Source organism: Sminthopsis crassicaudata, chromosome 5, assembly GCF_048593235.1.
Source record: "Sminthopsis crassicaudata isolate SCR6 chromosome 5, ASM4859323v1, whole genome shotgun sequence".
Lineage (NCBI taxonomy): Eukaryota > Metazoa > Chordata > Mammalia > Dasyuromorphia > Dasyuridae > Sminthopsis > Sminthopsis crassicaudata.
This window is the reverse complement of record NC_133621.1, coordinates 304,360,146-304,385,126: the sequence shown is the minus strand read 5'-3', so window position 1 is coordinate 304,385,126 and position 24,981 is coordinate 304,360,146. Positions and strand designations below refer to the sequence as shown.

Here is a 24,981-nt window from a genome sequence, read left to right as displayed (position 1 = left end):
GAGACCCGGAAATCATAAGGTTAGTATTTGGAATTCGACAGACATGGATTAATCACTTATTGTATGCAAAATTTTAAGATAAGAGCTGTGGGAAAAAAACAACAATGCAGAAGACATGATCCTGGCCTCCATGGAGCTCATAAACTGGAGAAGGTAGGGAATGAAACAGGTGCAGAAATTACTAAAATGTAAAATGGGGACAGCTAGATGGCACACTGAATAGAACTCAGACCCTGAAGTCAAAAGGACCTGAGTTCAAATCCAGCCTCAGGCACTTAATACTTCCTAACGGTGGATCCTGGGCAAATCACTTAACCCCAATTGCTACAACAAACCAAAAAAATAAATAAATAAATAAAAATTAAAAAAAAAGAAAGAAAGAAAGAAAAGAAAAGGAAATGTAAAATGAGATGATAAGTAGGCAAGAGGAATATAGCCAAAATGAAATCAAGAGTCCAAATGAGGATGAGATCTCCTTGGAAATCAGGGAAGGCTTCATGGAGGAGTTAGCATTAGTTAGAAAAGGGAATCATCTCTTTTGTATAGAATATAGAAGGTTCGGTAGAGAGCAATGTGAAATAAGGTGGAAGCCGGGTCTAGGAAGGATTCAGGAATTTGCATTTTAGGGGAATCCTCAGGGCATTTAAGCAGGTGAGTTTTCAGGTCAGAACTGGGAGTAAGGGGATGACTCTGACTGGAGTCCAAGGCCAATTCCAGCAGGAGGAAGGCAAGGAAAGCCCACTCTTATCTCGTGGAGAACACAGGAATGACCAGATGCTCCCCAGTGGGTGACCCACCACAGAGTCCTCATCACAGAGCCTTTCTTGGCTTGTTTGTTTTGCAGCGCTGTCCGCACACTTTAGAGTCTGTGAGCCCTACACCGACCACAAAGGTCACTACCACTTTGGCTTCCACTGTCCCCGGCTTTCCGACAACAAAACCTTCATCTTGTGCTGTCACCATAACAACACGGTCTTTAAATACTGCTGCAACGAGACGGAGTTCCAGGCGGTGATGCAGCTGAATCTCACCCAGCAATCGGAAGGCTACATGCATAAGTAAGTCCCCTGTTGACTCTTTATCTTTTAAAGGACTTCTTTGGAGCAGAAGGACCAAGGGGTTGGGCGTCTAGGGGAAAAGCCCATTTCTAAGCCTATGCAAACACTGCTCTGTCTCTCTGACTTTCACTTCCCCATCTGGAAAATGGGAATAATAATCCTCAATCTACCTATTGCTACCATCCAATATTGTTAAAAAGGAAAATGCCAGAGAAAGGAGAATTACTGCTTGGGCATCCTTCCTTCCCCTGCTATTAGTGTTTGTCCCCTACACATGCGCAGGTACACACACACACACACACACACACACACACACACACACACACACACACATCCAGGGGAAAACATCAGCCCATTATATTGTTAGCTTATAAGACTAATCACCCAATACTGTCTGGCACTCAGTCCCCAAAGCTCACATAGCCTTCCACCCGACATAACTCGAGATGACACAGAACAATAACAGTGCTCTCAGAGTTCCAAATGCTTTACAAACATTAATAAGCCCTCACCAGGCCCCGCTAAGGACAGGAAGCAAATATGATCGGCACCTTGCTGCAGATGGGGAACACGGTCCCTGAGGGAGGCAACTGATGCCAGCATGAGAATTCAAGTGAAGGAATTTAATATGAAGAGGCAGAGAGCTGACTGGAGGCTTGGCAGGGAGAGGGCTCCAACTTTTCAAATAGAGTGGAGAGGGGATTTTTTTTAATCCTTATTTTAAAAACCATGTGTTTCTATAATCTGCATATTTGCATGTGATTTCACACTTAAGCTGGTGAATGTTTCAGTGTTTGGTTCCTGAAACTCATTGAGCAAATTTCAAATGAACCATTTGTCTCCAAGAAAAGAGGGAATTATTGAGTCTTAGGATCATGAGCTCTTCAAATCAGAGTATCCTAGAATCCTAGCATCTTAAACTACAATGTCCTAGGATCTTAACCTTGGATTATCCTAGAGTCTTAGAGCTGGAATCTCATAGTCTGTTAGAGCTGGATTATCCTAGAATCTTAAAATTGGATTATCCTAGCATCTTAGAACTGAAGTCTCACAGAATATTGGAACTGGAGTATCCTAGAGTTTTAGAACTAAAGTATCCTAGAATCTTAGTATTAGAATTTCCTAGAATTTTAGAATTGGGGTATCCTAGAATCTCAAAATTGAAGTCTCTCAGATTCTTAGAACTGGAGTAGCCGAGTCTTAGAATTAGAATATCCTAGAGTCTTGGGATTTTAGAATTAGGATATCCTAGAATCTTAGAATTGCATTCTCATAGAATCTTAAAACAAGAGTCTTATAGAATCTTAGAACTGGAGTATCTCAGAATCTGAGGATCTTATACTATGGTATCAGATGACTTTAGGTTACAGTTTCATAGAATCTTAGAACTGAATTATCAGAATCTTATAGTATAAAATTTTTAGAATTGGTATTTCTTATATACTATATCATCTATAGTGTATCTTATCTGGTTTACATAGAATTTTAGAATTGTAGAATCTTGGAATCACAGAATATAAACAAATTCAATGCAACAGATATTTAAGCATCTCACAGGTATAAAGTGCTATGCTAGAGGCACGTGGGATACAAAGACAAAACAAAACTATTCCTGTCTTCAAGGAGATTACAGACTACTAGAATTTGAGAATCTTAGAGAAATAAAATCAAAAGATTACAAGTGACCTCAAGATCACCTAGCTTTTACAGCATTCCAAACAAGCAAAGCTATTCATCTCTGTTTGAATAGCTGCTGTGTTGGGGAATTAACTTGCTTCTAAAGTAGATGAATCCATTTTTTAGCCCAAACCAGAGAGTTTTCTTTTCTTTTCTTTCTTTCTTTTTTTCCTTCCTTCCTTCCTTCCTTCCTTCCTTCCTTCCTTCCTTCCTTCCTTCCTTCCTTCCTTCCTTCCTTCCTTTCTCCCTCCTCCCTCCCTCCCTTCTTCCTTCCTTCTTTCTTTCTTTCTTTCTTTCTTTCTTTCTTCTTTTCTTTCTTTCTTTCTTTCTTTCTTTCTTTCTTTCTTTCTTTCTTTCTTTCTTTCTTTCTTTCTTTCTTTTCTTTCTTTCTTTCTTTCTTCTTTTTCTTTCCTTCCTTCTTTCTTTCTTTCTTTCTTTCTTTCTTTCTCTCTTTCTTTCTTCTTTCTTTCTTTCTTTCTTTCTTTCTTTCTTTCTTTCTTTCTTTCTTTCTTCTCTTTCTTTCTTTCTTTCTTTCTTTCTTTCTTTCTTTCTTTCCTTCCTTTCTTTCTTTCTTTCTTCCTTCTTTCTTTCTTTTCTTTTTTTTTTTTTTTTGGGTGGAGGGATGTGATTCACACCAAGGAGAGATACCATTATGGGATATGAAGTTAATTATTAGTTGATATAAAGACCAAATCCATGAAATTAATTTCAACATTGATGATGTCCCCTTACCACATATGCTAAGAACTGGCTTGTCTTCATTCAGTATTACATCATTCATTCATTCAGACATTCATTCAATGAACATTTTTCCAGGCTGTGTATGAGTAACTGAGGGAGCTTTGAACCCACCCTGATACTCAGTGAATGTTTATTAAATGAGACTGATGTTTGCCTCGGGTAGAAGTCCCATCACTGAATTCCTGTGGGATTAGAAGAAGGAATGGATGCATCACAGAGTGGGAGCCATAGTGCTGTCCTACTTCTCCACAGTGGCTGCCAGGGCCTTTGGTGGATCCAAACTGGCCCCTTAGTGTTCTCTATACTTGCCAACCCATCTGCTAGCTTCTTCCTTTTTCCTGTGCCAATACCCGTGCCTGGAATGCCCTTGCTTCTTATTTCCATCTCTTCAAACTCTAGGATGCTAGAAGACTCAGCTCAGGGCCCAACTCCAACGAGGATCTTCCCTGGCCATGTAGTTCTTTACTCCCAGATTCCCCTGGATATATTTAATAGAACTTCTTCCTTTGTGTCTATGTATCCTCAGCACTCACTACACATCAGATGCTCAACCAGTGCTTCTGGGATTAAATGGGATTGCATCCTCTCTGAGGGATTTGTGAAAGAGCACAGAGAGGAAGCACACAAAGTCATAAATGGAGTATAATCTATACTGATGGAAGAATGGCTACATTGATGAAATTGCAGAATCAGAATATTTAAGCTTAAATTTTACTCCAAGACTTAGCTTGAAAGATTGACTTTGTAAACATAGTATATGTAAACATAGAGCTGGGAGAGGCCTTAAAACAGGAAATATCAAAGCTGGAAAGGAGCTTATAATAGGAGATGTCAGAGCTGGAAGATCCCTTAGAACACGGAATGTCAGAGCTGGAAGGAGCTTAGAACAGGGGATGTCAGAGCTGGAAGATCTCTTAGGATAGGGAACGTTAGGACTGGGAAAGAATTCAAAACAGGAGATGTCAAAACTGAGAAAGGTTTTAGACCAGGGGATGTCAGAGCTGGGGAGGGCTTAGAATAGCAAAGTCAAAACTGGGAGGGAGCTTAGAATAGGATATGCCAGAGCTGGGAGAGAACTTAGAACAAGGGACATCAAACCTGGGAGGGGCCTTACAGACTGAGAGGTCTCTTTTTACAGATGAGGAAACTGAGGTCCAAGGAAAGAAAGTAAATTCTCTGTAGATCATAGAAGTAAGCAGAAAGCCAGTATTCACACCTTGGGCTCCCAGTACAGCAATGGCCCCCCACACATACTCTTACTGCCTCTGTGAATGTGAGTCATTGTTGTCTTTCATATTATTAACTGTTGGGAATCATCTCTTTAACTTGCAGAGGAGACCTGGGGGAGTAGAGCTTAAAGTGAGCTAAGCTGAGCCAATCTCCCCTCCCCACTCAGCCTCACCAAACCCCTCTGCTTCTCCCTAGCACATGAATCAGCCCCAGAGATGGAGCTGGTGGCAGCCAAAAGGGTAACAAGCTTGATGACGGATGCCTGATTTATTTATGTTTTCTGAAAGAACAGAACAGCTTATTTGGGTTGGGGCTGTTTGGCAGATGGAATGCCAGGCCAGGCTGCAGAAAACTCTCTTGTTGGGGAGCTCACCAAAAAGAAACAGCTTCATTTCGGGGTCAGGTAGATGCGTGTAGGACACTGAGGAAGGGAAAGGAATGTTAGGAGTATTGAATTTTAGGAGTATTGAATTTCAAGCATTGTGTCTAGTGTGTACCCTAAGAAAAACCCTAAAGTTTTCTGTACCCTGATTTGTAAATTTATAAAATAGGGGGAATCAAATCAATTGGTAACCATTTATCAAATCCTTATTGTGACCCAGCTACCATACTAAGTATGCAGATATAAAAATAAAAGAAAAACAATTCCTCATTTCAAGGAGCTTATATTCTAGTTAGGGATTCAACACTGATATGCAGAAATATCTTTCTTTTTAAAATTCTTATAGTAATAAATCTACCACAAAACAGAAAGTGCAAAGGTAAAAGTCCAGGTTTTGTTATGCTTCAGCACAAGTTCAGAGAGGTAGAAGAATCACCCTTGAACAGAGATTAGGATCTGTGGACACGTTTTTATTGAGATTATATCTCAGAGACAGAGAACTAAATCTTGCAATCTTGTACATTCTTTAGGCTATATAGGTTAAGGAAAAAGATAAATTTATTATCCCATGGTTCTTATATCCCTAATTAGACTATAGGTAAACTAAGTCTGTCTACTGATTAAGCTGTATTTAGAAGGTTCACAACTAGGCCAAGTGATAAGAAAGATTCACATGTCCATAGAGGCTGTGTCAGTAGAATTCTTTCCTTATGCTAAATTACTCCAGAAGACTTAAGTCTCTCTTTTCAGTTCTTATCTGAGGAACGTTAAGCATTAGTATTCGCACCAATCAGTTTTGGTCAAGTGAGGTTAATATTAATAGAAGAAAGGCTTTTAATAACCAAGAGTTGTAGGAGGAATGGTTCTGAACTTGAAACAATTAAAATTAATTAAAAAAAGAAATCAAAGGTAAAAAATAATAATCACAATATGTAAGCGGCTTGAGGCTTCACTTTTTCTTTGTATATCCAGCAGTACATGGCAGACAATGGAGGCTTAATGCTTATACATGGATTGATTGTCATAGTTCATCTGTCTCATGGGAGTATTTGAGAAAGAGCTCTGTAAAATCTACAGCTTTCAAGAAATGAGTTGTTAGGGAGAGGGAGGTGATCAGACCACTTTTGATTCTGCCTTTCTTGGGAAAGTTCTGGCATTCCCCTCATTCACAGAGAGAGCCTGGTGCTCAGCAGAATCCCTGAACTTGAGATCAGGAGACATGAAATCACTTCCTCAATGCCTCATGCCGGTACCTCATAATCCTCATTCTCTGGGATGATCGTCCTCTCTGGGAGTTTTCAAGGGGAAGGTTGGATAACTAATTCTCGGGTGTGTTGTAACAGAGGGTTTTTTCTTTGAGTATAAGTTGGATAATTGCCCAGGTCCCTTTCAGCTCTGAAATTCTGGCCTCCCTCTGAGTCTATGATACCCTCCCTTCTCTAGTTTGTCAATGTTTCTCCTAAAACATGGTGCTCAGTTCTTTGTGGATTTCAAATATTCATTGATGAGCTCTATCACATAGAAACACTATTATCTAAATTATCTAAGAAGACTCCATCAATAGCCACCTCTAATGCCTTATCAATGTCAGGGTGACCCTGAGCTCTCAAAGACTTAGAGCTTGGAGTCCAACCTCTGTCAGGTTCTTCTGGGCTGGAACACCATCAAGTCTGGGATCAATAATGAAGTATGTATTTGTGATCCAAAGATGCGCTGAGCTAAGTTCCAAAAAATTCATTTTTGGATTGGCTACAGATGGCTGAATTTTTCTGCCAAAGCAACTCTCAGAGTGCACTAAGGCATAGTAAACGTGCTATCTGTATTAGTGAGACCATCCACACCAAGGAAGACTCATGGCAAAATTGTGGAATCTCTCCACTATCAGATCCAAAGTTGAACTAGAGAAGCTGTGGAGCTAATTTTTGAAGAGTGACCAGATGACATCCTAAAGACTTGAATTACCTTTATAGAAAAATGCACCATGGAATATCTTTCCCTGGCCTGAGTTTAATTGCAGGGAGAAAGGTTGTCTCTCCAGAGCAATGATTTGCTTTCTATTGTCAAAAAACATAAATTCTATGGTCAAACATGGTCCTCCTTAATGCCATCACTCCTCCCTCTTCACTTTGAAAATCTCTAAGTGACAATTTAATTTTCCATGTTAAGGCTAAATCTACCACCCTCCAATTTCTCCAGGTTGTGCTTTCTGGGACCAAGCTTGAAAGCAACTGTTATTCCTCCTCCCCCTAAGTATCCTCAGTCTCCAGTTCCCTCAGACAATCCTATGGTGTGGTCTTGTTTCCTTGTACTATATTGGTCACCCCCACCATGCTCTGCAGTTCATTAATAGTCTTTTTAAAAGACCATTCCTTGAAACTGAGCCCCAGACTCCACTGGGGGGTTGTCTGAAGAAAAGAATTCAAAATGACTTTCACTTTTTCTCCTTCTGGTGCCCCAGAATACATACTGAGAGTCCACACAGCCAAAGATTTGCTGACTTTCCTTCTTATTCGATGTCTACAGCAAAGCCTTCGCTCTCTTATTTTATTATTATTTATGTTACTTCTGGATGGAAAGGCGTGTTTAGATGATCCCAGCTCCAGTTGGGCTGGATTTGGTCAGCTTATCAGCAATGGTTCTCTTGGAAGGTTTATGGCCCACAAATTGCTTTTTAGAAACATATCTGTTTATTGCTTGAGAAGCCTTGAAAAAATTTTCAGCTAATAAATAACTGCCAAATACACTGGAAAGTAACATTTATGCCCATAATGGCATTCCGTTCAAAAGGGCCTCCTGCCACTGAGACAGAGACAGAGACACAGAGAGACAGAGATACATAAAAAGTGAGAGACAGAGATAGAAAGAGAACGAGGGGAGGGAAGGAAGGAGGGAGAGGGGAAAGAGAGATGGAAGAAGGGAGAAGGAGAGGGAGAGAGATAGGGTTGGTGAGAAAGGACGGGAGGGAGATAGACACACAGAGAGACATGGAGAGACAAAGAGAGAGACAGAAATAAAGACAGAGACAGAGAGGAGACAGAAAGGGAGGGAAGGAGAGAGACAGAGACATGGAGAAAGATGCAGAGAGACGGACAATTAGAGAGACACAGAGAGAAAAGCATCTGGATAGGATTAAGCTCACATTTTCCAAGCAGAAAGTTAGCTTTCTTAAATGATTCTACCTCGTAGGATCCAATCTGAAGACTTGTGCCATATTTTAGAAAGGATCCTATCAAGCTGCGTATTGTCCCAAGGTGAATAAGGTGGCAAGATGACAGATTGACTGAAGAAACTGGGAATATTTATTTAGTTTGCAAGTGGGAAGGCTCAGGTGGCAGCCCCCTTTGCTGACAGTTTTCACTTAACTAAAAAATTGTGCTGGGGCAGACTGACTTGATTTATTCTGAATGGAAAGTAAGAGTGTCAGGAGGTAATCCTTGTGGGTGGTGTTTGAATAACAATAGAGTATTTTTCAGGAATACTATAGAGGGGGTTCTTGCTTTGTGTAGGTGTTGTCCTAGATGTCATACTAGAATGTAAGCTCAGTGAGGGTAGGGACTGGGTTGTCCTTCAGAGCCAAGGATTCTGCACAATTTTTACAATGACCTTTTTAAAATTACAAACTTAGTAAATGTCAGTAAACATAAAACTTCAATTTGAAAGAAAGGACAGAAAGGGGGATATGAGGAGGGACATGGGAGTTATAGAAGAAATTATGGATCTCTTCCCTGTGTTGTTTGTTCACATGTAGGAGACAGGCTGATTTGATTGATGTGAGGATCATCCAGTGAGGAAGCTCTCTCTACTGATACATATCAACAAATTCTCATTAATATAAATCTGGAAAGCATCTTGAAGGTCATCTAGTCCACTCCCCTTGAAGAAATGAACCCCAGAGAGATTGAGGGGCCATGGTAGCCAAGTGGAGCTGGAGTTTAAAGCAGAGTTCTTTGACCCCAAACCCATTATCCTTCTCCGTCCCCCCATGTTGGCTTCTTGTAGAGAGCTAGGAGAGCTGTCCAAGGTCACACAGCTAATAAGAATCAGAGGGAGTGTGTTAAATGTTTAAAAAATAGTAAAATAGTAATTACCAAAATAGCAATTAATATTTTTATTTTAATATTATCTACAAATATTAACATTTAAATGAACAAATGCCATTTATTAAATGCTTCCAATATGCTAAGCACCAGGGATGCAAATACAAGCAAAAAGATGGAATCTACCCTCAAGAAGTCTATATTCTAATAAACTTGAGGTAAAGGTGGGATTCAGACTTCCCAACTCTTAAGACTGTGCTCTATCCATTATACTACAGTGTATCTAGTACATAATGACATTCCCTGTGTTGTTCAGTCATTTTTCAGTTATGTATGACTGTCCATGACCCCACTGAGGTTTCCTTGGCAAAGAGTTGGAATGGTTTGCCATATTCTTCTCCAGCTTATTCTACAAATGAGGAAACTGAGTATTAAGTGACTTGCTTGGGGTAACACAGCTAGTAAGTGTCTAATGAAAGGAAGATGAGTTTTTCAGATTCCCTAAAGCTCTGGGCACCAAGGCACCACCTAGCTGCCACCCTATTCCCTATACATAGTAGGTATTTTATGTGATTTCCCTTCCAAGTTTGGTAACACATGCTTTGTAAAAGCTCTGTAATGGTAAACATGAATACACTAATATAGCAATAATAATTTAGATAGAACTTTTAAAGTTTGGAAGAACATTTTTCTTATTAAATTTCATTTTACTTTCAGACTTGCCTTTTCTCCCTCTCTCTTTCCTTTTCCCTATAGTTTGTGTGTATTGTGTCATTGGCTTCTCATAACAGTCCTTAGAGATAGTACTATTAATATCCCCACTGTACAGATGAGGCAACTGAGACCTCGAGCTGCCTCATGGGTCGCACTGCTAGTAAATGAACCAGTTTTGAAACTGATTCCAAACCTACCACTCTCTTTATGAGCTTCCATATTTGTGAATATGGGAATCCCACTGATGTATTTTCTGCAGGAAGGAACCCACTCGGTACAGGGTAGAATGCTCCCAAAGTTGAGCATCCCTTGGGCCCTTCCTCTCCTCCGCTCTTCCCAGGCTCCAATTACTCCAGGATGCTGACGTGCTGGTTAAAACAAACTCTGGTGGGCCAGCCAGCCAGGGGAGGCTGCACACGCGATTTGACCAGAAAACATTTATATTCAGGAAACTATAAAAACAAGCTCTCCAGGAAGGGAAAATTGGAAGCAGGCCTGGGTGTGGGGAGAAAGGATTCCGTGCTGGGCTAGGACTCTGACAGAGAGGACACTTAAACCCCTTTTGGGATGCCTGTCAGAGGGGGTCTAAGGGAGGGAGAGACTGGTGCACATGGCCCAAAAAGGCTGCAGAAGCCCAAGGAAGTCCCACAGCACCCTGTCATCCAGTCTAGACATGGCTGCCCCACACCCACATTTCTCCCCCCCCCACTAGATTTTGTTTGCTTCTGAAGTGGGATTCGACCAAAAAAAAAAAAAGTAGAAAAATAGCTCACATTTTTAAAGTGTTTTAAGGTTTGCAGAGCATTTTTCAAATTAAATTTTATTTTATTTTCAGACCTGCCTTCTCTCCCTCCCACCTCCCCTTTTCCCCATTAGGAAAGTAAGAAAAATAAACCCCATTATAACTATGTATAGTCAAGCAAAACTAATTTCCACATTGGTCATGTCCAAAAACAATATAGCTCCATCTGCACTCCACGTGGTTAGCCTCCTTGGGAGGATGTGGGCAGCGTATTTTATCATAAGTCCTCCGGCATCATGGTTGTGGCGATTACATTACTTAGATTTTCAAAGTCTTTCAAATCCATTGGTCTAATATTATTGTAGTTACTGTATCAATCGTTCCCTTGGTCCTGTTTGCTTCCCCCTGCATCAGTTCAGACAATTTCCCCAGGCTTCTCTGATCACCCCTGTGAAGGAAGATGGGCAGGACATAACAATTGTTCCTAAGTTCTTCTCATGCAGAGGAGGGATTAAAGCTTTTCTGTTTGGCCCCAGAGGGCAAAGAGAAAAAGTGTCAGAAAATGTGGCTTTGAGCATGGACTTCTTAGTCTTTGAATGGACTGGAGGGCCACTCACTTCCTTTCCAGCATGATGGTACTGAAGGCCATGAGAGGCCAAACTTTCTGCATGGCTCCAAGATTGGAGTGCCAGGAAGAGAAATAGGATGTTTGAGTAAATTTCTGAGTAATAGGGAGCCATGGAAGACTTTTGAGCACAAGAGTGTCATGGTCAGAGATAACATAAGAGAAGTTATTCTAATAGGAGTAAAGGATGGATCAGAACAGGAAAGAGAGGAAGCAGGAGGAGCTGATGGGACTGCTGGCACAGTTAAAATAGGCATTAAGGTGGAAAAGAAACAGAAATGTGATGTCACAGGAGCTGGATTCGAATGCTGGATCTTTCACTGCTTTGAATGTTGTATCTGTGGGGCAGCTAGGTGGCACAGTGGATAGAGCACCAGCCCTGAATTCAGGAGGATCAGAGTTCAAATCTGGCCTTGACACTTCCTAGCTGTGTGACTCTGGGCAAGTCACTTAACCCAGCCTCAGGAAAAAACCCAACAAACCAGAATGTAGCATCTGCAGAGGCAACAAATCAAAGTGATGTTTTGAGCTGTTGGATTTTAGAATTGCAGAGCATTTGGGTAAGTCCAAGGAACAGACTCACCCAAACCCCTGGCAAGCAGCCTCCACTGGGTCTCGATGAAGCTCTGCAAACTGATTCTTCAGCCCCAGTCCCCTTCCCAGCCTCTCTTCCAGGGTGGGTTTCTGTTCTCATCTCATTAACTGTATCCCTGCCCAGCCTCCGTGACAGACCTCCAGCACTTCTTCCTCCCATCCTCAGACATACTCAGCACCATCCCCAAAGAAGGGATGGAAACAGAGCCCAAAGACCTGGATTCAAATCCTGCCTCTGACACTTATAAGCTGAGCAATTGGGGAAGTTATCACCCTCAGAGTTTCCATTTTTTCAGCCATAACATGAAGGAGTCTGGCAAGAAGACTTTAGGGGTCCCTGTTAGCTTAAAGCCTCTGATCCTAACTTGGCCACAGCTCTCTGAGCCTCAGTTTCCTCAGCTTGGACTAGATGGTCTCTAAAGATCTTTCCAGAAGTGAAACGGTGATTCTTGGATAACGGGGAGATTTTACTCCTCCCTGAGCTTCTTTGTCTGTGTCTGAGTCTGTCTGTCTCTGTTCCTCTCTGTCTCTTTCTGACTGTCTCTGACTCTGTCTTTGTCTTTGTCTCTCTATCTCTGTCTCTTCTCTTTCCATTCCATTCCCTCCTGCTCCTTCTAGGATATTACTCTGCACTCAGATTCCCCTTTCTCATGTATCTCCAATTTCTCTCTCTCTACTGATCCTTCCCAATCTTCCTACAAATGTATTCAGGTCTCTGCAATCCTTTTAAAAGCTCCTTGGACTGTCATCTCTTCTATCTCTCTTTTTTTCATGCTAGACTTCTTGAAAAAGGGATTCTATCTTCTCAGCCCCACTCTCCCTCCATCCTTGGCCATCTGACTTCCACCCCCAGCCCCAGCCCCACACTGTAGAAACCGCCCTCTCAAAGGTCACCAGCAGCCTCCTAATCACCAAACCTCACAGCATTTTAAGGATCCTCATCCTCTTTATCTTCTCCTATCTTTGGACACTGTTGACATCCCCCCATATTGTTTCCTCTCTCCATGTTCTAAACATTGCAGTTTCTGACTTCTCCTTGACTATCCATCCAGCCCTTCTCTATTCCCACCCAATGTAGGTGCACCCTAAAAATTGGTCCTTGGGTCCTCTTCTCTCCTTTCCATCTTTCCCTTCCTTCCCATCCCCCTGTCCTTTCTTCCCATACTCTCTCCTCTCCTTTCTTCTATGTTCTCTTTCTTCAGTCTCTCCTCTGAGAGAAAAAAAAAAGAGAGAGATGAGGAGAGGACCCAGAGGGAAGCCAATGCAAAAGCATGAAGGCTGGAGATGAAATATAGCATACAAGGAACAGTACCTTTTGGGCAGAACATAGAGGATTTGTGACAGGAGAGAAAGAAATATTGAGCCCAGATTGAGAGCAGGAAGAAGCTTAACTCTTTTTGGATCAAGAGAATGGCCATGTAGAGCAGGTATCATACTACCTAGCACAGGGCAGCCAGCGTAAGGGGATCTGTGTTGTCTGTACATGGGATGTGGGTGGCCATTCCCACCCCATCCTTCAATGACATCATTGTCCTTCAAACTCTCCTTCTCTGAAACATGCACACAGACTTCTCACACACTCACACAAGTATACACATACACAATTATGAGTGTACACAATCACACACACAATTATACATACATATGTACATATACACAATTATACAAGTACACACATAAACAAAAACACATATACATACACATGCATACCAATACACATGCACGCCCACACATATATTCTCATACACAATTATGCATAGACACAATTGCACTCATACATACATATATACAATACACAATCACACAAGTACACACATAAATACACAGATATACATGTATACACATGCATGCACACACATATGTTCTAATACACAATTATGTGTGTACACAATCACACACAATTATACATACATATATACAATACACAATCACACAAGTACACACATAAATACACACATATACATGCATACATATGCATGCACACACATAAATTCTCATACACAATTATGTGGGTACACAATCACACACACACAATTATACATACATATATACAATACACAATCACACAAGTACACACATAAATGCACATATATACACATACAATGCATGCACACACATATATTCTCATACACAATTATGCATAGACACAACTGCACTCATACATACAATTATACATACATATGTACAATACGCAATCACACAAGTACACCCATAAATGCACACAACTATACACAAATACACATGTATACATACACACATACACTCCTCTCACATAAGTACACACACATATACACGCAATCATACCCACACCAGGGCCACTTTCTCTCCTATGTGGGCATAACATCACCAGAACAGCACTCAGAGACTTGGCCAGAAGAAGTTCAGACACATTCTGCTTTGCTTTCCAAACAGGCCCAGGCTGAGAAGTCACAAATCCTCAGTCTCACTTGTCCCCTCCTGAGACCAAACACTTCTCATGGAACAATAGTTCCAACCACCATGTGTATTTCTATCACCCTCTGGGTTACTTGCAACTGTGGAACAAATAAAAACCAGATGGGAATGAGATGAAGTCTATGGCACGCCTGTCATCCTGTCTGCTACCGTGGCTGTCCCAAAGATGCTTTCATTTGGCTTACCAAAGAGCCCCAATTCCAATGCTTTCATCCAATTATGAAACAAAAATCTGTAATATCCCCTCAGAGGCTACTCCCCCAACTTGGCACTCTCACTTGCCTTGGAGCAGCCTCGAGTGATTGCTACCATGGGTTCTCAGATAACCCTCTGAGGATGCATTCAGAACACTATATAGCTCATGAGCCCCCACCAGTAGTACAGTTGCCATTTATATTCAGACAAATAGAAACAATTAGCACTTTGAAAAAACATTTACTAAGACAATATAATAAGAACAGGTGTTACCAAATAATTTCCCATTACCACCTCTACTATAAATCTGAGGCAGATCCTTGCACTAATATATGTGGGGAGAGTGGGCAAAAGCTTAAGTGCAATCGCAGTGGACTCACAGGTGTAGGGAACATATCTGGCTGTGGAAAACCACAAATGTTATCACTGCTGCGTCTAGAAGACCTTTCTACTTTCACTGAGTGCTCCTGCATCTTCTCCCAGGTGCATCAAGTCTACTATGTGGATTCCTTATTTAGGTTCCCATGGTCTGCTCTTTAGAGCCTGCCTCTGGTACCCAGAGGACTTTCTTGAAGCTGATTTTTTACCTTGAATGATATTTCTGTAGCCATATCTGCTTCAATTATGATGAGAGAGTATCTGAGAGTTCCTTAACTTGAGCCTTGGAGTCTCTCAAACTGCTAGATAAAGTGTCTCCTGGGCAAGTGGCTGCATAGGGGGAGAAGAGAAGACACAAATCTCAGCTCTGGTCCTTGACTACTTCCCTCTTTCTGGGACTATTTAAATCCCACAAAGGACATGATAGTTTTGCTTCCTTGAACCACTTTCTTTAATTCCATTGTAGAAATATATTCTCACACCATAAAGGGATCAGTCCATCTGCTCATCTTGTGACCATCTAATTATCTTTTCTTTACTTTCTGGGACTTTAAAAATTGAAAGGTATTAGAGAATCATCTTCTTTACAAGTCCCTTTATCCACCCACGGAATAGGTGTCTGAACACTAAACCAAAAAAGAATAATGGCAGGATAACAACTTAACCCAGAACCATTTCTATCTGAGCTTTGTTGAACATAAAGACGAGAAGAATTAATCGATGACAGCCACAAATAAAAACGAGTGACAAAAACCTCTATTCTGTAGAAACAGACCTGAAATCTCTTTGAGGAGATGACAAACAAACTTTACTAGGATCAGAACATCATCACAGATTGCACGGGGGCCCACCATCAATTGAATGCAGCATCAATCTATAAAAACCTAAGAACAGTGTTCTTAATGAAGTTCACTGTATCAAAGACTCATAAATCCCATGCTACTTGGTGGAGAACGGGGAGAAAGAAAGCATTTAAAATAATGAGGTTCGATCTAATTCAATAAACATTTATTAAGCACCTACTATGTGCCAGGCACGATGCTAAATACTGGAAGATACAATTAATAAAAAGAAAAACATTCCCTACTCCACAAAGAACTTAAAATCGAATGGAGAAGAGGGCAACACATAAAAGGAGGCAGAAAAGGAGAAGCCTGAGGTCACCCAGTACACTATGTTTCTTGCTGAAAGCAGGAAGAGTAGGAGATACAGAGTGGAGTAAAGCAAATGACTAGTCCATAAAGGATGACATCAGGAGGAGTTTAGTATTTTACCCTCCAGACTTCCAATCAGTTTTCCTTTTTTCCTTTGATTTCTTTTGTTTTCTTTTTTCTTTGTTTTTCTTACCTAGCTTTGATCACTGAATTGCCTCAGTCAATGTGACACCTGCTAAAGACTTTATCTTAAAAAGACCAAAGCATCTCTGATCTATATCCAGATGGCTCTGGAGGAGAAAAGGAGGCTGGTCACTTTGCATAGCCCTTCCTCCCTCCAATCCAATTCACTTGCAAGTCATGATCCTCTTTGCAAATGAAGGACAAACAACAACAACCACCTCCAGTCAAAGGGGAGAAGAAGCTGATCAAGTCTTGCACAAAGTACATAAAGCAGCATAAAGATGAGGTTATATGTAATGGACTTAAATTGGGAGGGCCAATCTTATTTCCTGGAGTTGAAACGGCAGATCAGCAGCATTATTCCTATTGTCTCTTCTGATTGAGTTGTCCCAAGGATGCTTTTCATGAGCCTAATGAGCTTTAAATCCTAGCATTTCTATTCAATTATGAAAAAGAGTCATTTTCTCCACCTGCAAAATAATCCACAGAACATTAAATATAAATGAGTCATAGGGACTTGGTCAGGGATTGTAATTATCTGTACTCCCATAAAAAGGAGAACAATATTAATTGGAACATTATTAATAATACCTAGCATTTTCTGCACATCAGGGATTGATAAGTCCTTTATTTACCTCATCTGATCTATTATTTAGCCATGCTTCTATTAATGTATACTTATGGAATCAATCTTTTTATCTCAAGTGTGAAACCCTACATTTATTTCTTTTAAATTCCAATTTATTTAATTCAGTCCAGCATAGCAACTTTTCTTTGGGGACTGGACTCTGTCATCCCAAGTGATGGCTCTCCATCCCAGCTTTCTGGATCGATAGATGCAACAATGGCACCATCTATGCCTTCATCTGATAAAGATGTTATCCATCACAGGATCCAGGATAGAGCCCTGAGGCACTTCTCTGGAGACCTCCCTGCACATTGGCAGTGGTCCATACTCTTTGGGCCGAGCTCCTGCACTTTGGTGGATTCCACCATGAAGAAAAACATGATGCTTCTTCTTGCTGACTCGGCTCCCCAGCTCTATCTTAATTAACACAAAGAGGTGACTTGTTCTTCTGTGTGTCAGAAACAGATGCTATTTACACGGAGCAGATGGGAAGCCCACATTCAGAGCAGTTAATAAATCCATACCTGAAAGTCACCACATTCTAAAATAACCCTGGCTCCGTCTGAGAAACGCTGAAAGGAGTGCTCTGAAAGCACTGTGATTTCTGTCCATTCAGTTAACCCCACACTCATTGAGCTCTCTATCTACTGGGCTTGGGTAACAAGGGAAGTTGTTCATGAAGGCACTGGCCAGAAGGGATGTCAGAGGGCATGCTCCTTCATGAACCAAGGATTCCCTCTTTCATGTAGATCAGAGATAGAGGAGATGCACCTTGGAAATCATTAAGTACAACCCCTTTATTTTACAAATGAGGCTCAGAGGGTAGAACAAGCACAGAAGTAGTGAGGTTAGATTTGAACCCTGTCTCCTGATCCTGACCCAGGACTTTCTTACTGTACCACCTGCTACTAAAAGACAGAGCTCACCACCTCCCAGGTATATGCCATATTTGAGCAGTTATTTCTTGAGAGAGATCTTAAAGCACAGCAAAGAATAGAAGGAAGATCATTCTGGCTAAGAAGCTCAGCAACAGCAAAGCAGCAGACACAGTTGAGCATGGCACATGAATGGGGGCAGCACAATAATTTCCCAGGGTCACTAGGAAGAAGTAGGCCTCGAGCTCAGGTGTTGTCTCCTAAGTCAACTCTTTTTTTTTTTTTTTTTTCTTTTAGGCTGGGGTTAAGTGACTTGCCCAAGGTCACACAGATAGAAAGTGTTAAGTGTCTGAGACCAGATTTGAACTCAGGTCCTCCTGAATTCAGGGCTGGTGCTCTATCTACTGTGGCACCTAGCTGCCCCCTAAGTCAACTCTTTACCAAGGCTTCTTAAACTTTTTCTACTCTAGACCTCTTTTCACCCAAGACATTTTTTCATGATCCTAGGTATGTAGGTATATAAAATAGATATGCAAATCAAACATTTACTGGTGATAAATTATAATTTTGTGATCCCCAAATTCTGTTAAAACATGGCATGTGGTCTCCTGACCCCCAGTTTCAGAAGCTAGGCCCTGTAGTACATGGATCCTCATGGGTGTTGTCCCCAGTACTACCCTCACCAGCAGCTGTTTCTCTGGCTCCTGATATAGCAATCGATGGTTTACAAAGTACTTTCCTCCATGATCTTATTGGATCCCCTCCTATCAATGTGAAACGGCTCAATAAGACTCCTAATGAAAGACGTAAGGTATAAGTCCCTTCTCATGCTGCCCACATTATGGCCTTTTTTCTCTTTGTCTTGGCAGCAACTACACAGCCTTGCTGGGCGTCTGGATCTACGGCTTCTTCGTGGTCATCTTGCTGGTGTTGGACCTTTTGTATTACTCGGCCATGAACTACAATATCTGCCGGGTTTACCTGGCACGATGGGGGATCCAGGGAGCATGGATGAAGCAGGGTTCCAGCCGCTGGAGTAAGGCGGTTCAGAGTCCTAACCCCGCTCAACCTCCATCCCTTGAGTTGGCACCCCCAGCTCCTGCTGCCTCTACCTCGGAGGCCACCCCATCCCAGGCAACACATATTCTCAGAGGAGACACGCTAAGCCCACCGCCGCTCATGTCCTTTCCGAGCTCCTCTGCCTGGTAAGTGTGGAAAAAGATGTTGACATTGCAGCTGCTGTTTGGAGAGGAGTGAACCGCAGTGGGGGGAGGCTGGCATGGACCCAGAGGGAGGGTCCATCATGGAGAGTGCTTCCCATCATCCTTCGCCATCTTGCTCAGGATAGGGATACACATCTTCTGTTTGAGATCTTAGAGTTACAGGACCAAACAATCTTCAAGATCTTGGAGGCCAACCCCATCATTTGCAGAGGGAGAAAATGAGAGAATTAACTTATCCAGGGTCAAACAGGAACTAAGTCAGAGAAAAATTTGAAACAAAGTCCTTTGCTGTTAAATTCAACTGTCTTCATTTCTAGCATATTTTGAGTTTTATAGAGCAATTTCATGGGAGAGGTAATAATAATAGTATTACCAACAGGAGTAATAATTGACATTAACATACTGTTTTAATATCTTCAAACACCACTTGCAATCTCATTTAATACTCACACTGACATTTGAGGTAGGAATGACAGCTGTTTATCCCCAATTTACAGAGGAGTAAACTGAGACCAAAAGATAGCTTTGCTCAAAACAATGACAGGATTTGAATTCAGGTCTTCTGGACTCTGAGGCCAATCCTATTCTGCTATGTCATCCTGGAGATAGATACCACACATTTTGCTACACCTTAGAAGAAGATGTGGTCTATACCTCCCAGTAATATTAATAATGAAAATCATGCTACCAGCTACTATTTTTCCTAGCATTTTCTGGCCACTATGTGAGGGAAATTGTGCAGAAATGATTGTTCTCATTTAAAATAACACACAAGAATTTGTCCAAGGTCTCATGGGGAGTTTTCCCAGACCTGGGGCTCCCACTAAAATCTCCTGATTTCAGATCAATACTCCACTAACCACACCTCTTTGCGTCCACAAGCTGGTGTGATACAAAGTCCACAGTGTCTTCTTTCTTGAAATCATTTTTTAGGTCTTTAGATCGTTCACCCAAACTCTTCTTTAATAAATTGGTAGAATGTCTAAATACCTAATTCTAAAGCTCCTCAATCCTGCCATTCCATGTTCTAAAGTTCCCTTCCAGTCCTGCCATTCCATTTGCTAAGGTTCCCTCACCATTCTAACATTCTATGTACTAAGGTTCTGAAATTCCCTGTCCTAAGGCTCCTCTCAGATGTAATATTTCATGTTCTAAGGTCCCTCCTACCAGAATAAATGGAATCAAAGTCATTAATCCATAAAGAAGGATTCCTGCAGACCACATACTAATTTAGTTTAAAACGTAGTATTCGCTATGTTTTATTGTATTTTAGTTGCTTTGTTAAATATTTCTTGATTATATTTTAATTTAGTTGGGCCACACTCAGGAAGGCAGATATATTTAACTCAACTTGTCTAGAAGATCAAATATCAGCATTCTAGAATTCATACAAACTATTTTCAGAATATTTTCCAATGTTCCTGCATAAATCATAATTCCTAATGGAAATAACCTTTTTTTCTAGCTTGTTAAGGTTTACAAACTCCTTTGCTTATAATTAATCTGCAAAATGGGATATAGTGCTCATATCCCTGTCTTGTAGGTAAGCAAACAGAAATTTGAGAGGGCCAATGTCTGGCCTTGGGTCCCAGGCTAGGATTCAAGGACCAGACTCCTGATTTCAGATATGGAATCTTCCCAGTTACTTTATATACCCTTCCCATGTTTAGAGTTCATCTCTAACTGTTGGGTTCAGTGTCAAGTTCAATGTCAAGAATTTGTAGGCTTAGCCCATCTCCAAATCAAGAAGCAAAGATTTTATCATTAGGCCTTTGGCTAAGTTTCGAAAAGGAGTTAGTGAAGAATGGGGAGCCAAATGATGTTTTATAGAATATTGATTTTAGAGGTAGAGCTGAGGTAGTTAGGTTAGGTATTTCATTAATATTTCTCCTGGATGTCACTGATATGCCAATTTTATGGGTTAGAGGAGGAGTTAGGGACTGGTTAGGTTAAGCATCCCATTCCAGGCACCCCCTCATATCTAATCATAAAATGTAAAACTAAGATAAGATAATCTAAACATAGACATATAGTATTCTTTTTTTAAAATAATGCCTTTTTATTTTCAAAATACATGCAAAGATCGTTTTCAGCATTCATCCTTGCAAAACCTTGTGTTCCAATTTTTTTTTCCTTTCTCTTTCCCAACTCCCTCCCCTAGACAGCAAGGAATCTAATATATGTTAAATAAGTGCAATTTTTATACATATTTCCACAATGATTATGCTGCACAAGAAAAATTAGATCAAAAAAGAAAGAGAAAGAAAGCAAAAAGCAAGCAAACCTCGAAAAGATGAAAATACTGTGTTGTGATCCATATTTAGTCCCCATAGTCCTCGCTCTGGATGCAGATGGCTTTCTCTTTCACTAGTCTATTGGAACTGGCCTGAATCACCTCATTGTTGAAAAGAGCCACATCCAGCAGAATTGATCATCATATAATCTTGCTGTTGCCATGTACAGTGATCTCCTGGTTCTGCTTATTTCACTCAGCATCAGTTCAGGTAAGCCTCTTCAGGCCTTTCTGAAATCATTCTGCTGGTCATTTCTTACAGAAGAGTAATATTCCATAATATTCACGTACCATAATTTATTCAGCCATTCCCCAACTGATGGGCATCCACTCAGTTTCCACTTCCTTGACACTACAAAAAGGGCTGATACAAACATTTTTGTACTTGTGAGCCCTTTTCCCTTTTTATGATCTCTTTGGGGATACAGATCCAGTAGTGAGACTAGTGGATCAAAGGGTATGCACAGTTTGACAGCCTTTTGGGCATAGTTCCAAATTGCTCTCCAGAATATTTGGAAAGCTCACAACTCCATCAACAATGTATGTGTCCCAATTTCTCACATCTCCAACACATTCTTTTCCCGTGGAGATACAATATTCTTAAAATAGAACAACTTGGAGCCTATTCCTAAGATCATTATTTCCCATGTTTACAATCACATCAGTATCATGGAAAAACCATTATCTCAGAAGATCTGTGTTCAAATTCTGCTGCTAATGCCAACCAATTTATTTCTGTTCCTGTCCTACTGAGATTGTAAAGCTCCTTTGAGGGCCTGATGCTGACCACTAGAAACAGCTCTTTGTATGCACTTAATAAATGCTGAATGTTTACATTTAAGCATCTCTTAGAGGCAGAATGGTGGAGGGGAAGGGATGCTGAGCTCACATCTGCCACTTAAGGTAGGAAAGTTTTAAAATGTAGATTAGTGTAGGAGGTGAGTTCTCTAACTGGCTTGATATGGTGTTCAAAGAGGTTTGCTTTGAGTGATGTGTGGTTTCCTAGCTATGTGATCCAGTCAAGGAACTTTCACTCTCTGGAAATGCACTTTTTCATCTGGAAAATCAATTAATCAATAAACATTTATTAAACGCCTACTTTCAGCCAGGCTGCTAAACTTTGGGAATACAATAGGAGGTGTGAAACAGTTGCTGCCCTCAGGGAATTTATAATCTAATGGGGGAAGATAACAAGGAAACAAAGTTATACAAAATAACCCATATACAAGATAAATAGGAAGTAATTAAGAGGGAAAACACTAGAATTAAGGGTGGTGGTGGTTAGGAAAGGCTTCTTGGAGAACATGAGAAAGTGATGGGTTGGGCTAGGGAATCCCTGAGGTCCCTTCCAGCCTTTAGGATGAGGTCTCATAGCTAGTAAGGGCCAGGGGTGGGCTCAAAAACAAACCCCAAGATTCCAAAGGCAGCCCTCCAACTTCCAACTCCTTGTGCCAGCTCCCTTCTGGCTTCTTGGAAGGGACATTGGCCCCTTCTGCAGGGAAACAAAAACAACAAAATAAAACAGAGGGGTCATCTTTCAGAAATCCTCTGTAATCAGTCTGAGGGACTCAGGTGTGTGTGTGTGTGTGTGTGTGTGTGTGTGTGTGTGTGTGTGTGTGTGTATTTGTGTGTCAGGAAGGGGCTTGCATAAGAAGGGGGAGGCAGCAAGTACATGGCCTAGAATTGTTTATAAGTCCCAACTTAAAAAGCACTAGATTTAAAGTGTTTCAGGCTCCCAGCTCCGACCTGATTGATTTCCTCTGGCAAAGGAGGGGTCCCCGGGCTGCCCCAGGCAAGTGGCACATAAATCCCAGCCACAGCACAGCACTGTTTCCATTCCTGAAGCAGAGGGGAAATGCCAAATTGCATTACCATGTAGATGGGAGCAGCCCTGGCAGTTGATTCCCATATCAGATTCCCTCATAACCAAGTTAAGTAACATTTTCGGGGAAAATGAAAGCAAATATAATTGGGGGGAAATGCTGGCTGGCTGCACTTCATCCAGAGGAGATTTTGTCGGCTTTTCTTTCTTTGTCATCCTTTAATATATACGAACCCAGACAAGATACTTCTTCCTGAAGCCCCCTTCCCCTGGCTCACTTCCTTCCCAGGCTATATTTTCCCCCACTTTCACGTTCATCATTGGGAAGATGGTGATTTCTTAGGTCTCTCTGGACTGCTAAGTTTCCAAGCATGATGAACCTACATTGAAGACTTTCTTCTTTCTTCTTATTATTTTACTTTCACTCAATCACTTTACTCTTGTTTTTAAAAATTCACTTTAGAGTGAATCAAAATCTATTTGGAATCTATGATAATTTCCCCATAAGGGCAGGTGAGGGGCTCTGCTTGGCTTCTCCTCCCCTTCTTAGGATGCTCTTCCCGGTGCACCAGGGGTACTCTTTTGAGAGAGCAAGAACCTGTGGGAAAGGGGCCCACTAGGCGATGTTTATCTATAGATGTTGAGAATTAGCAGGAGTATTGAGCTGAATGAGTGGGTATCCTATGGTTGTTTGAAGTCTTTTTTAAAATTTATTTTTATTTATTTTTATTTATTTTTTTATTTTTTTTATTTTTTTATTCATTTTTCCAAATTATCCCCTCTCTCCCTCCACTCCCTCCCCCCGATGGCAGGTAATCCCATACATTTTACATGTGTTACAATATAACCTAGACACAATACATGTGTGTAAATCCAATTTTCTTGTTGCACATTAAGCATTAGCTTCCGAAGGTATAAGTAACCTGGGTAGATAGACAGTAGTGCTAACAATTTACATTCGCTTCCCAGTGTTCCTTCTCTGGGTGTAGTTGTTTCTGTCCATCATTGATCAACTGGAAGTGAGTTGGATCTTCTTTATGTTGAAGATTTCCACTTCCATCAGAATACATCCTCATACAGTATTGTTGTTGAAGTGTATAGTGATCTTCTGGTTCTGCTCATTTCACTCAGCAACAGTTGATTTAAGTGTCTCCAGGCCTCTCTGTATTCCTCCTGCTGGGCATTTCTTACAGAGCAATAATATTCCATAACCTTCATATACCACAATTTACCCAACCATTCTCCAACTGATGGACATCCATTCATCTTCCAGTTTCTAGCTACAACAAAAAGAGCTGCCACAAACATTTTGGCACATATATGTCCCTTTCCCCTCTTTAGTATTTCTTTGGGATATAATCCCAATAGGTTGTTTGAAGTCTTAAGGATAAATGGCCCCAGACTAGTCTCCCAGCTGTCACCAGAGCTAGAAGTTGTCCTGGGACTTGCTCATTTTTGCTCTAAAGCCGTAACAGTGAGAGGAACAAGCAGCCTGTGCAAAGGGGTGGAAAGGTCCTGTGTTTTCTGAGTGTGATGTGTTAGCTGGAGCTTCTTAGTGGCAGCTCTTCCCACAGGTTGCTGCACTCCCAAGAAAACATAAAAAAGATGAACACACTATCACTGTTCCTTGGTCCATCAGTCTTTCAGAGCTGGTTGGGGGCTTGGCTTAGAACAGGGGATGTCAAGAGCTGGGAGGGAGCTTAGAACAGGGATGTCAGAGCTGGGAGGGAGCCTAGAACAGGGGATGTCAGAGCTGGGAGGGAGCCTAGAACAGGGGTCGTCAGAGCTGGGAGGGAGCTTAGAACAGGGGATGTCAGGGTTAGGAGAGAGCTTAGAACAGGGGATGTCAGGGTTAAGAGGGGCCTGAGAAAACAATATATAATGTAGGAGAGGAATGGAGTATGACATGGAATGTTCTATCAGAAAGGAAACTAGAAAATTATCAAGGCCAAGGGTTCTTAACCTGTGGTCCATGC

General features: G+C 41.2%; 1 protein-coding gene across 3 annotated transcripts in view; it reads left to right on the top strand.

Annotated features, from left to right (window-relative positions):
• Nucleotides 1–24,981, top strand: part of SHISAL1 (shisa like 1) — a 122,797-nt gene that overhangs the window by 76,295 nt on the left and 21,521 nt on the right. For all 3 annotated transcript variants that reach the window (XM_074271935.1, XM_074271934.1, XM_074271933.1), the window contains 2 exons: nucleotides 845–1,058; nucleotides 18,537–18,872. In XM_074271935.1, the coding sequence (XP_074128036.1) occupies nucleotides 845–1,058; nucleotides 18,537–18,872 (550 nt within the window). The remainder of the gene's footprint in view (nucleotides 1–844; nucleotides 1,059–18,536; nucleotides 18,873–24,981) is intronic.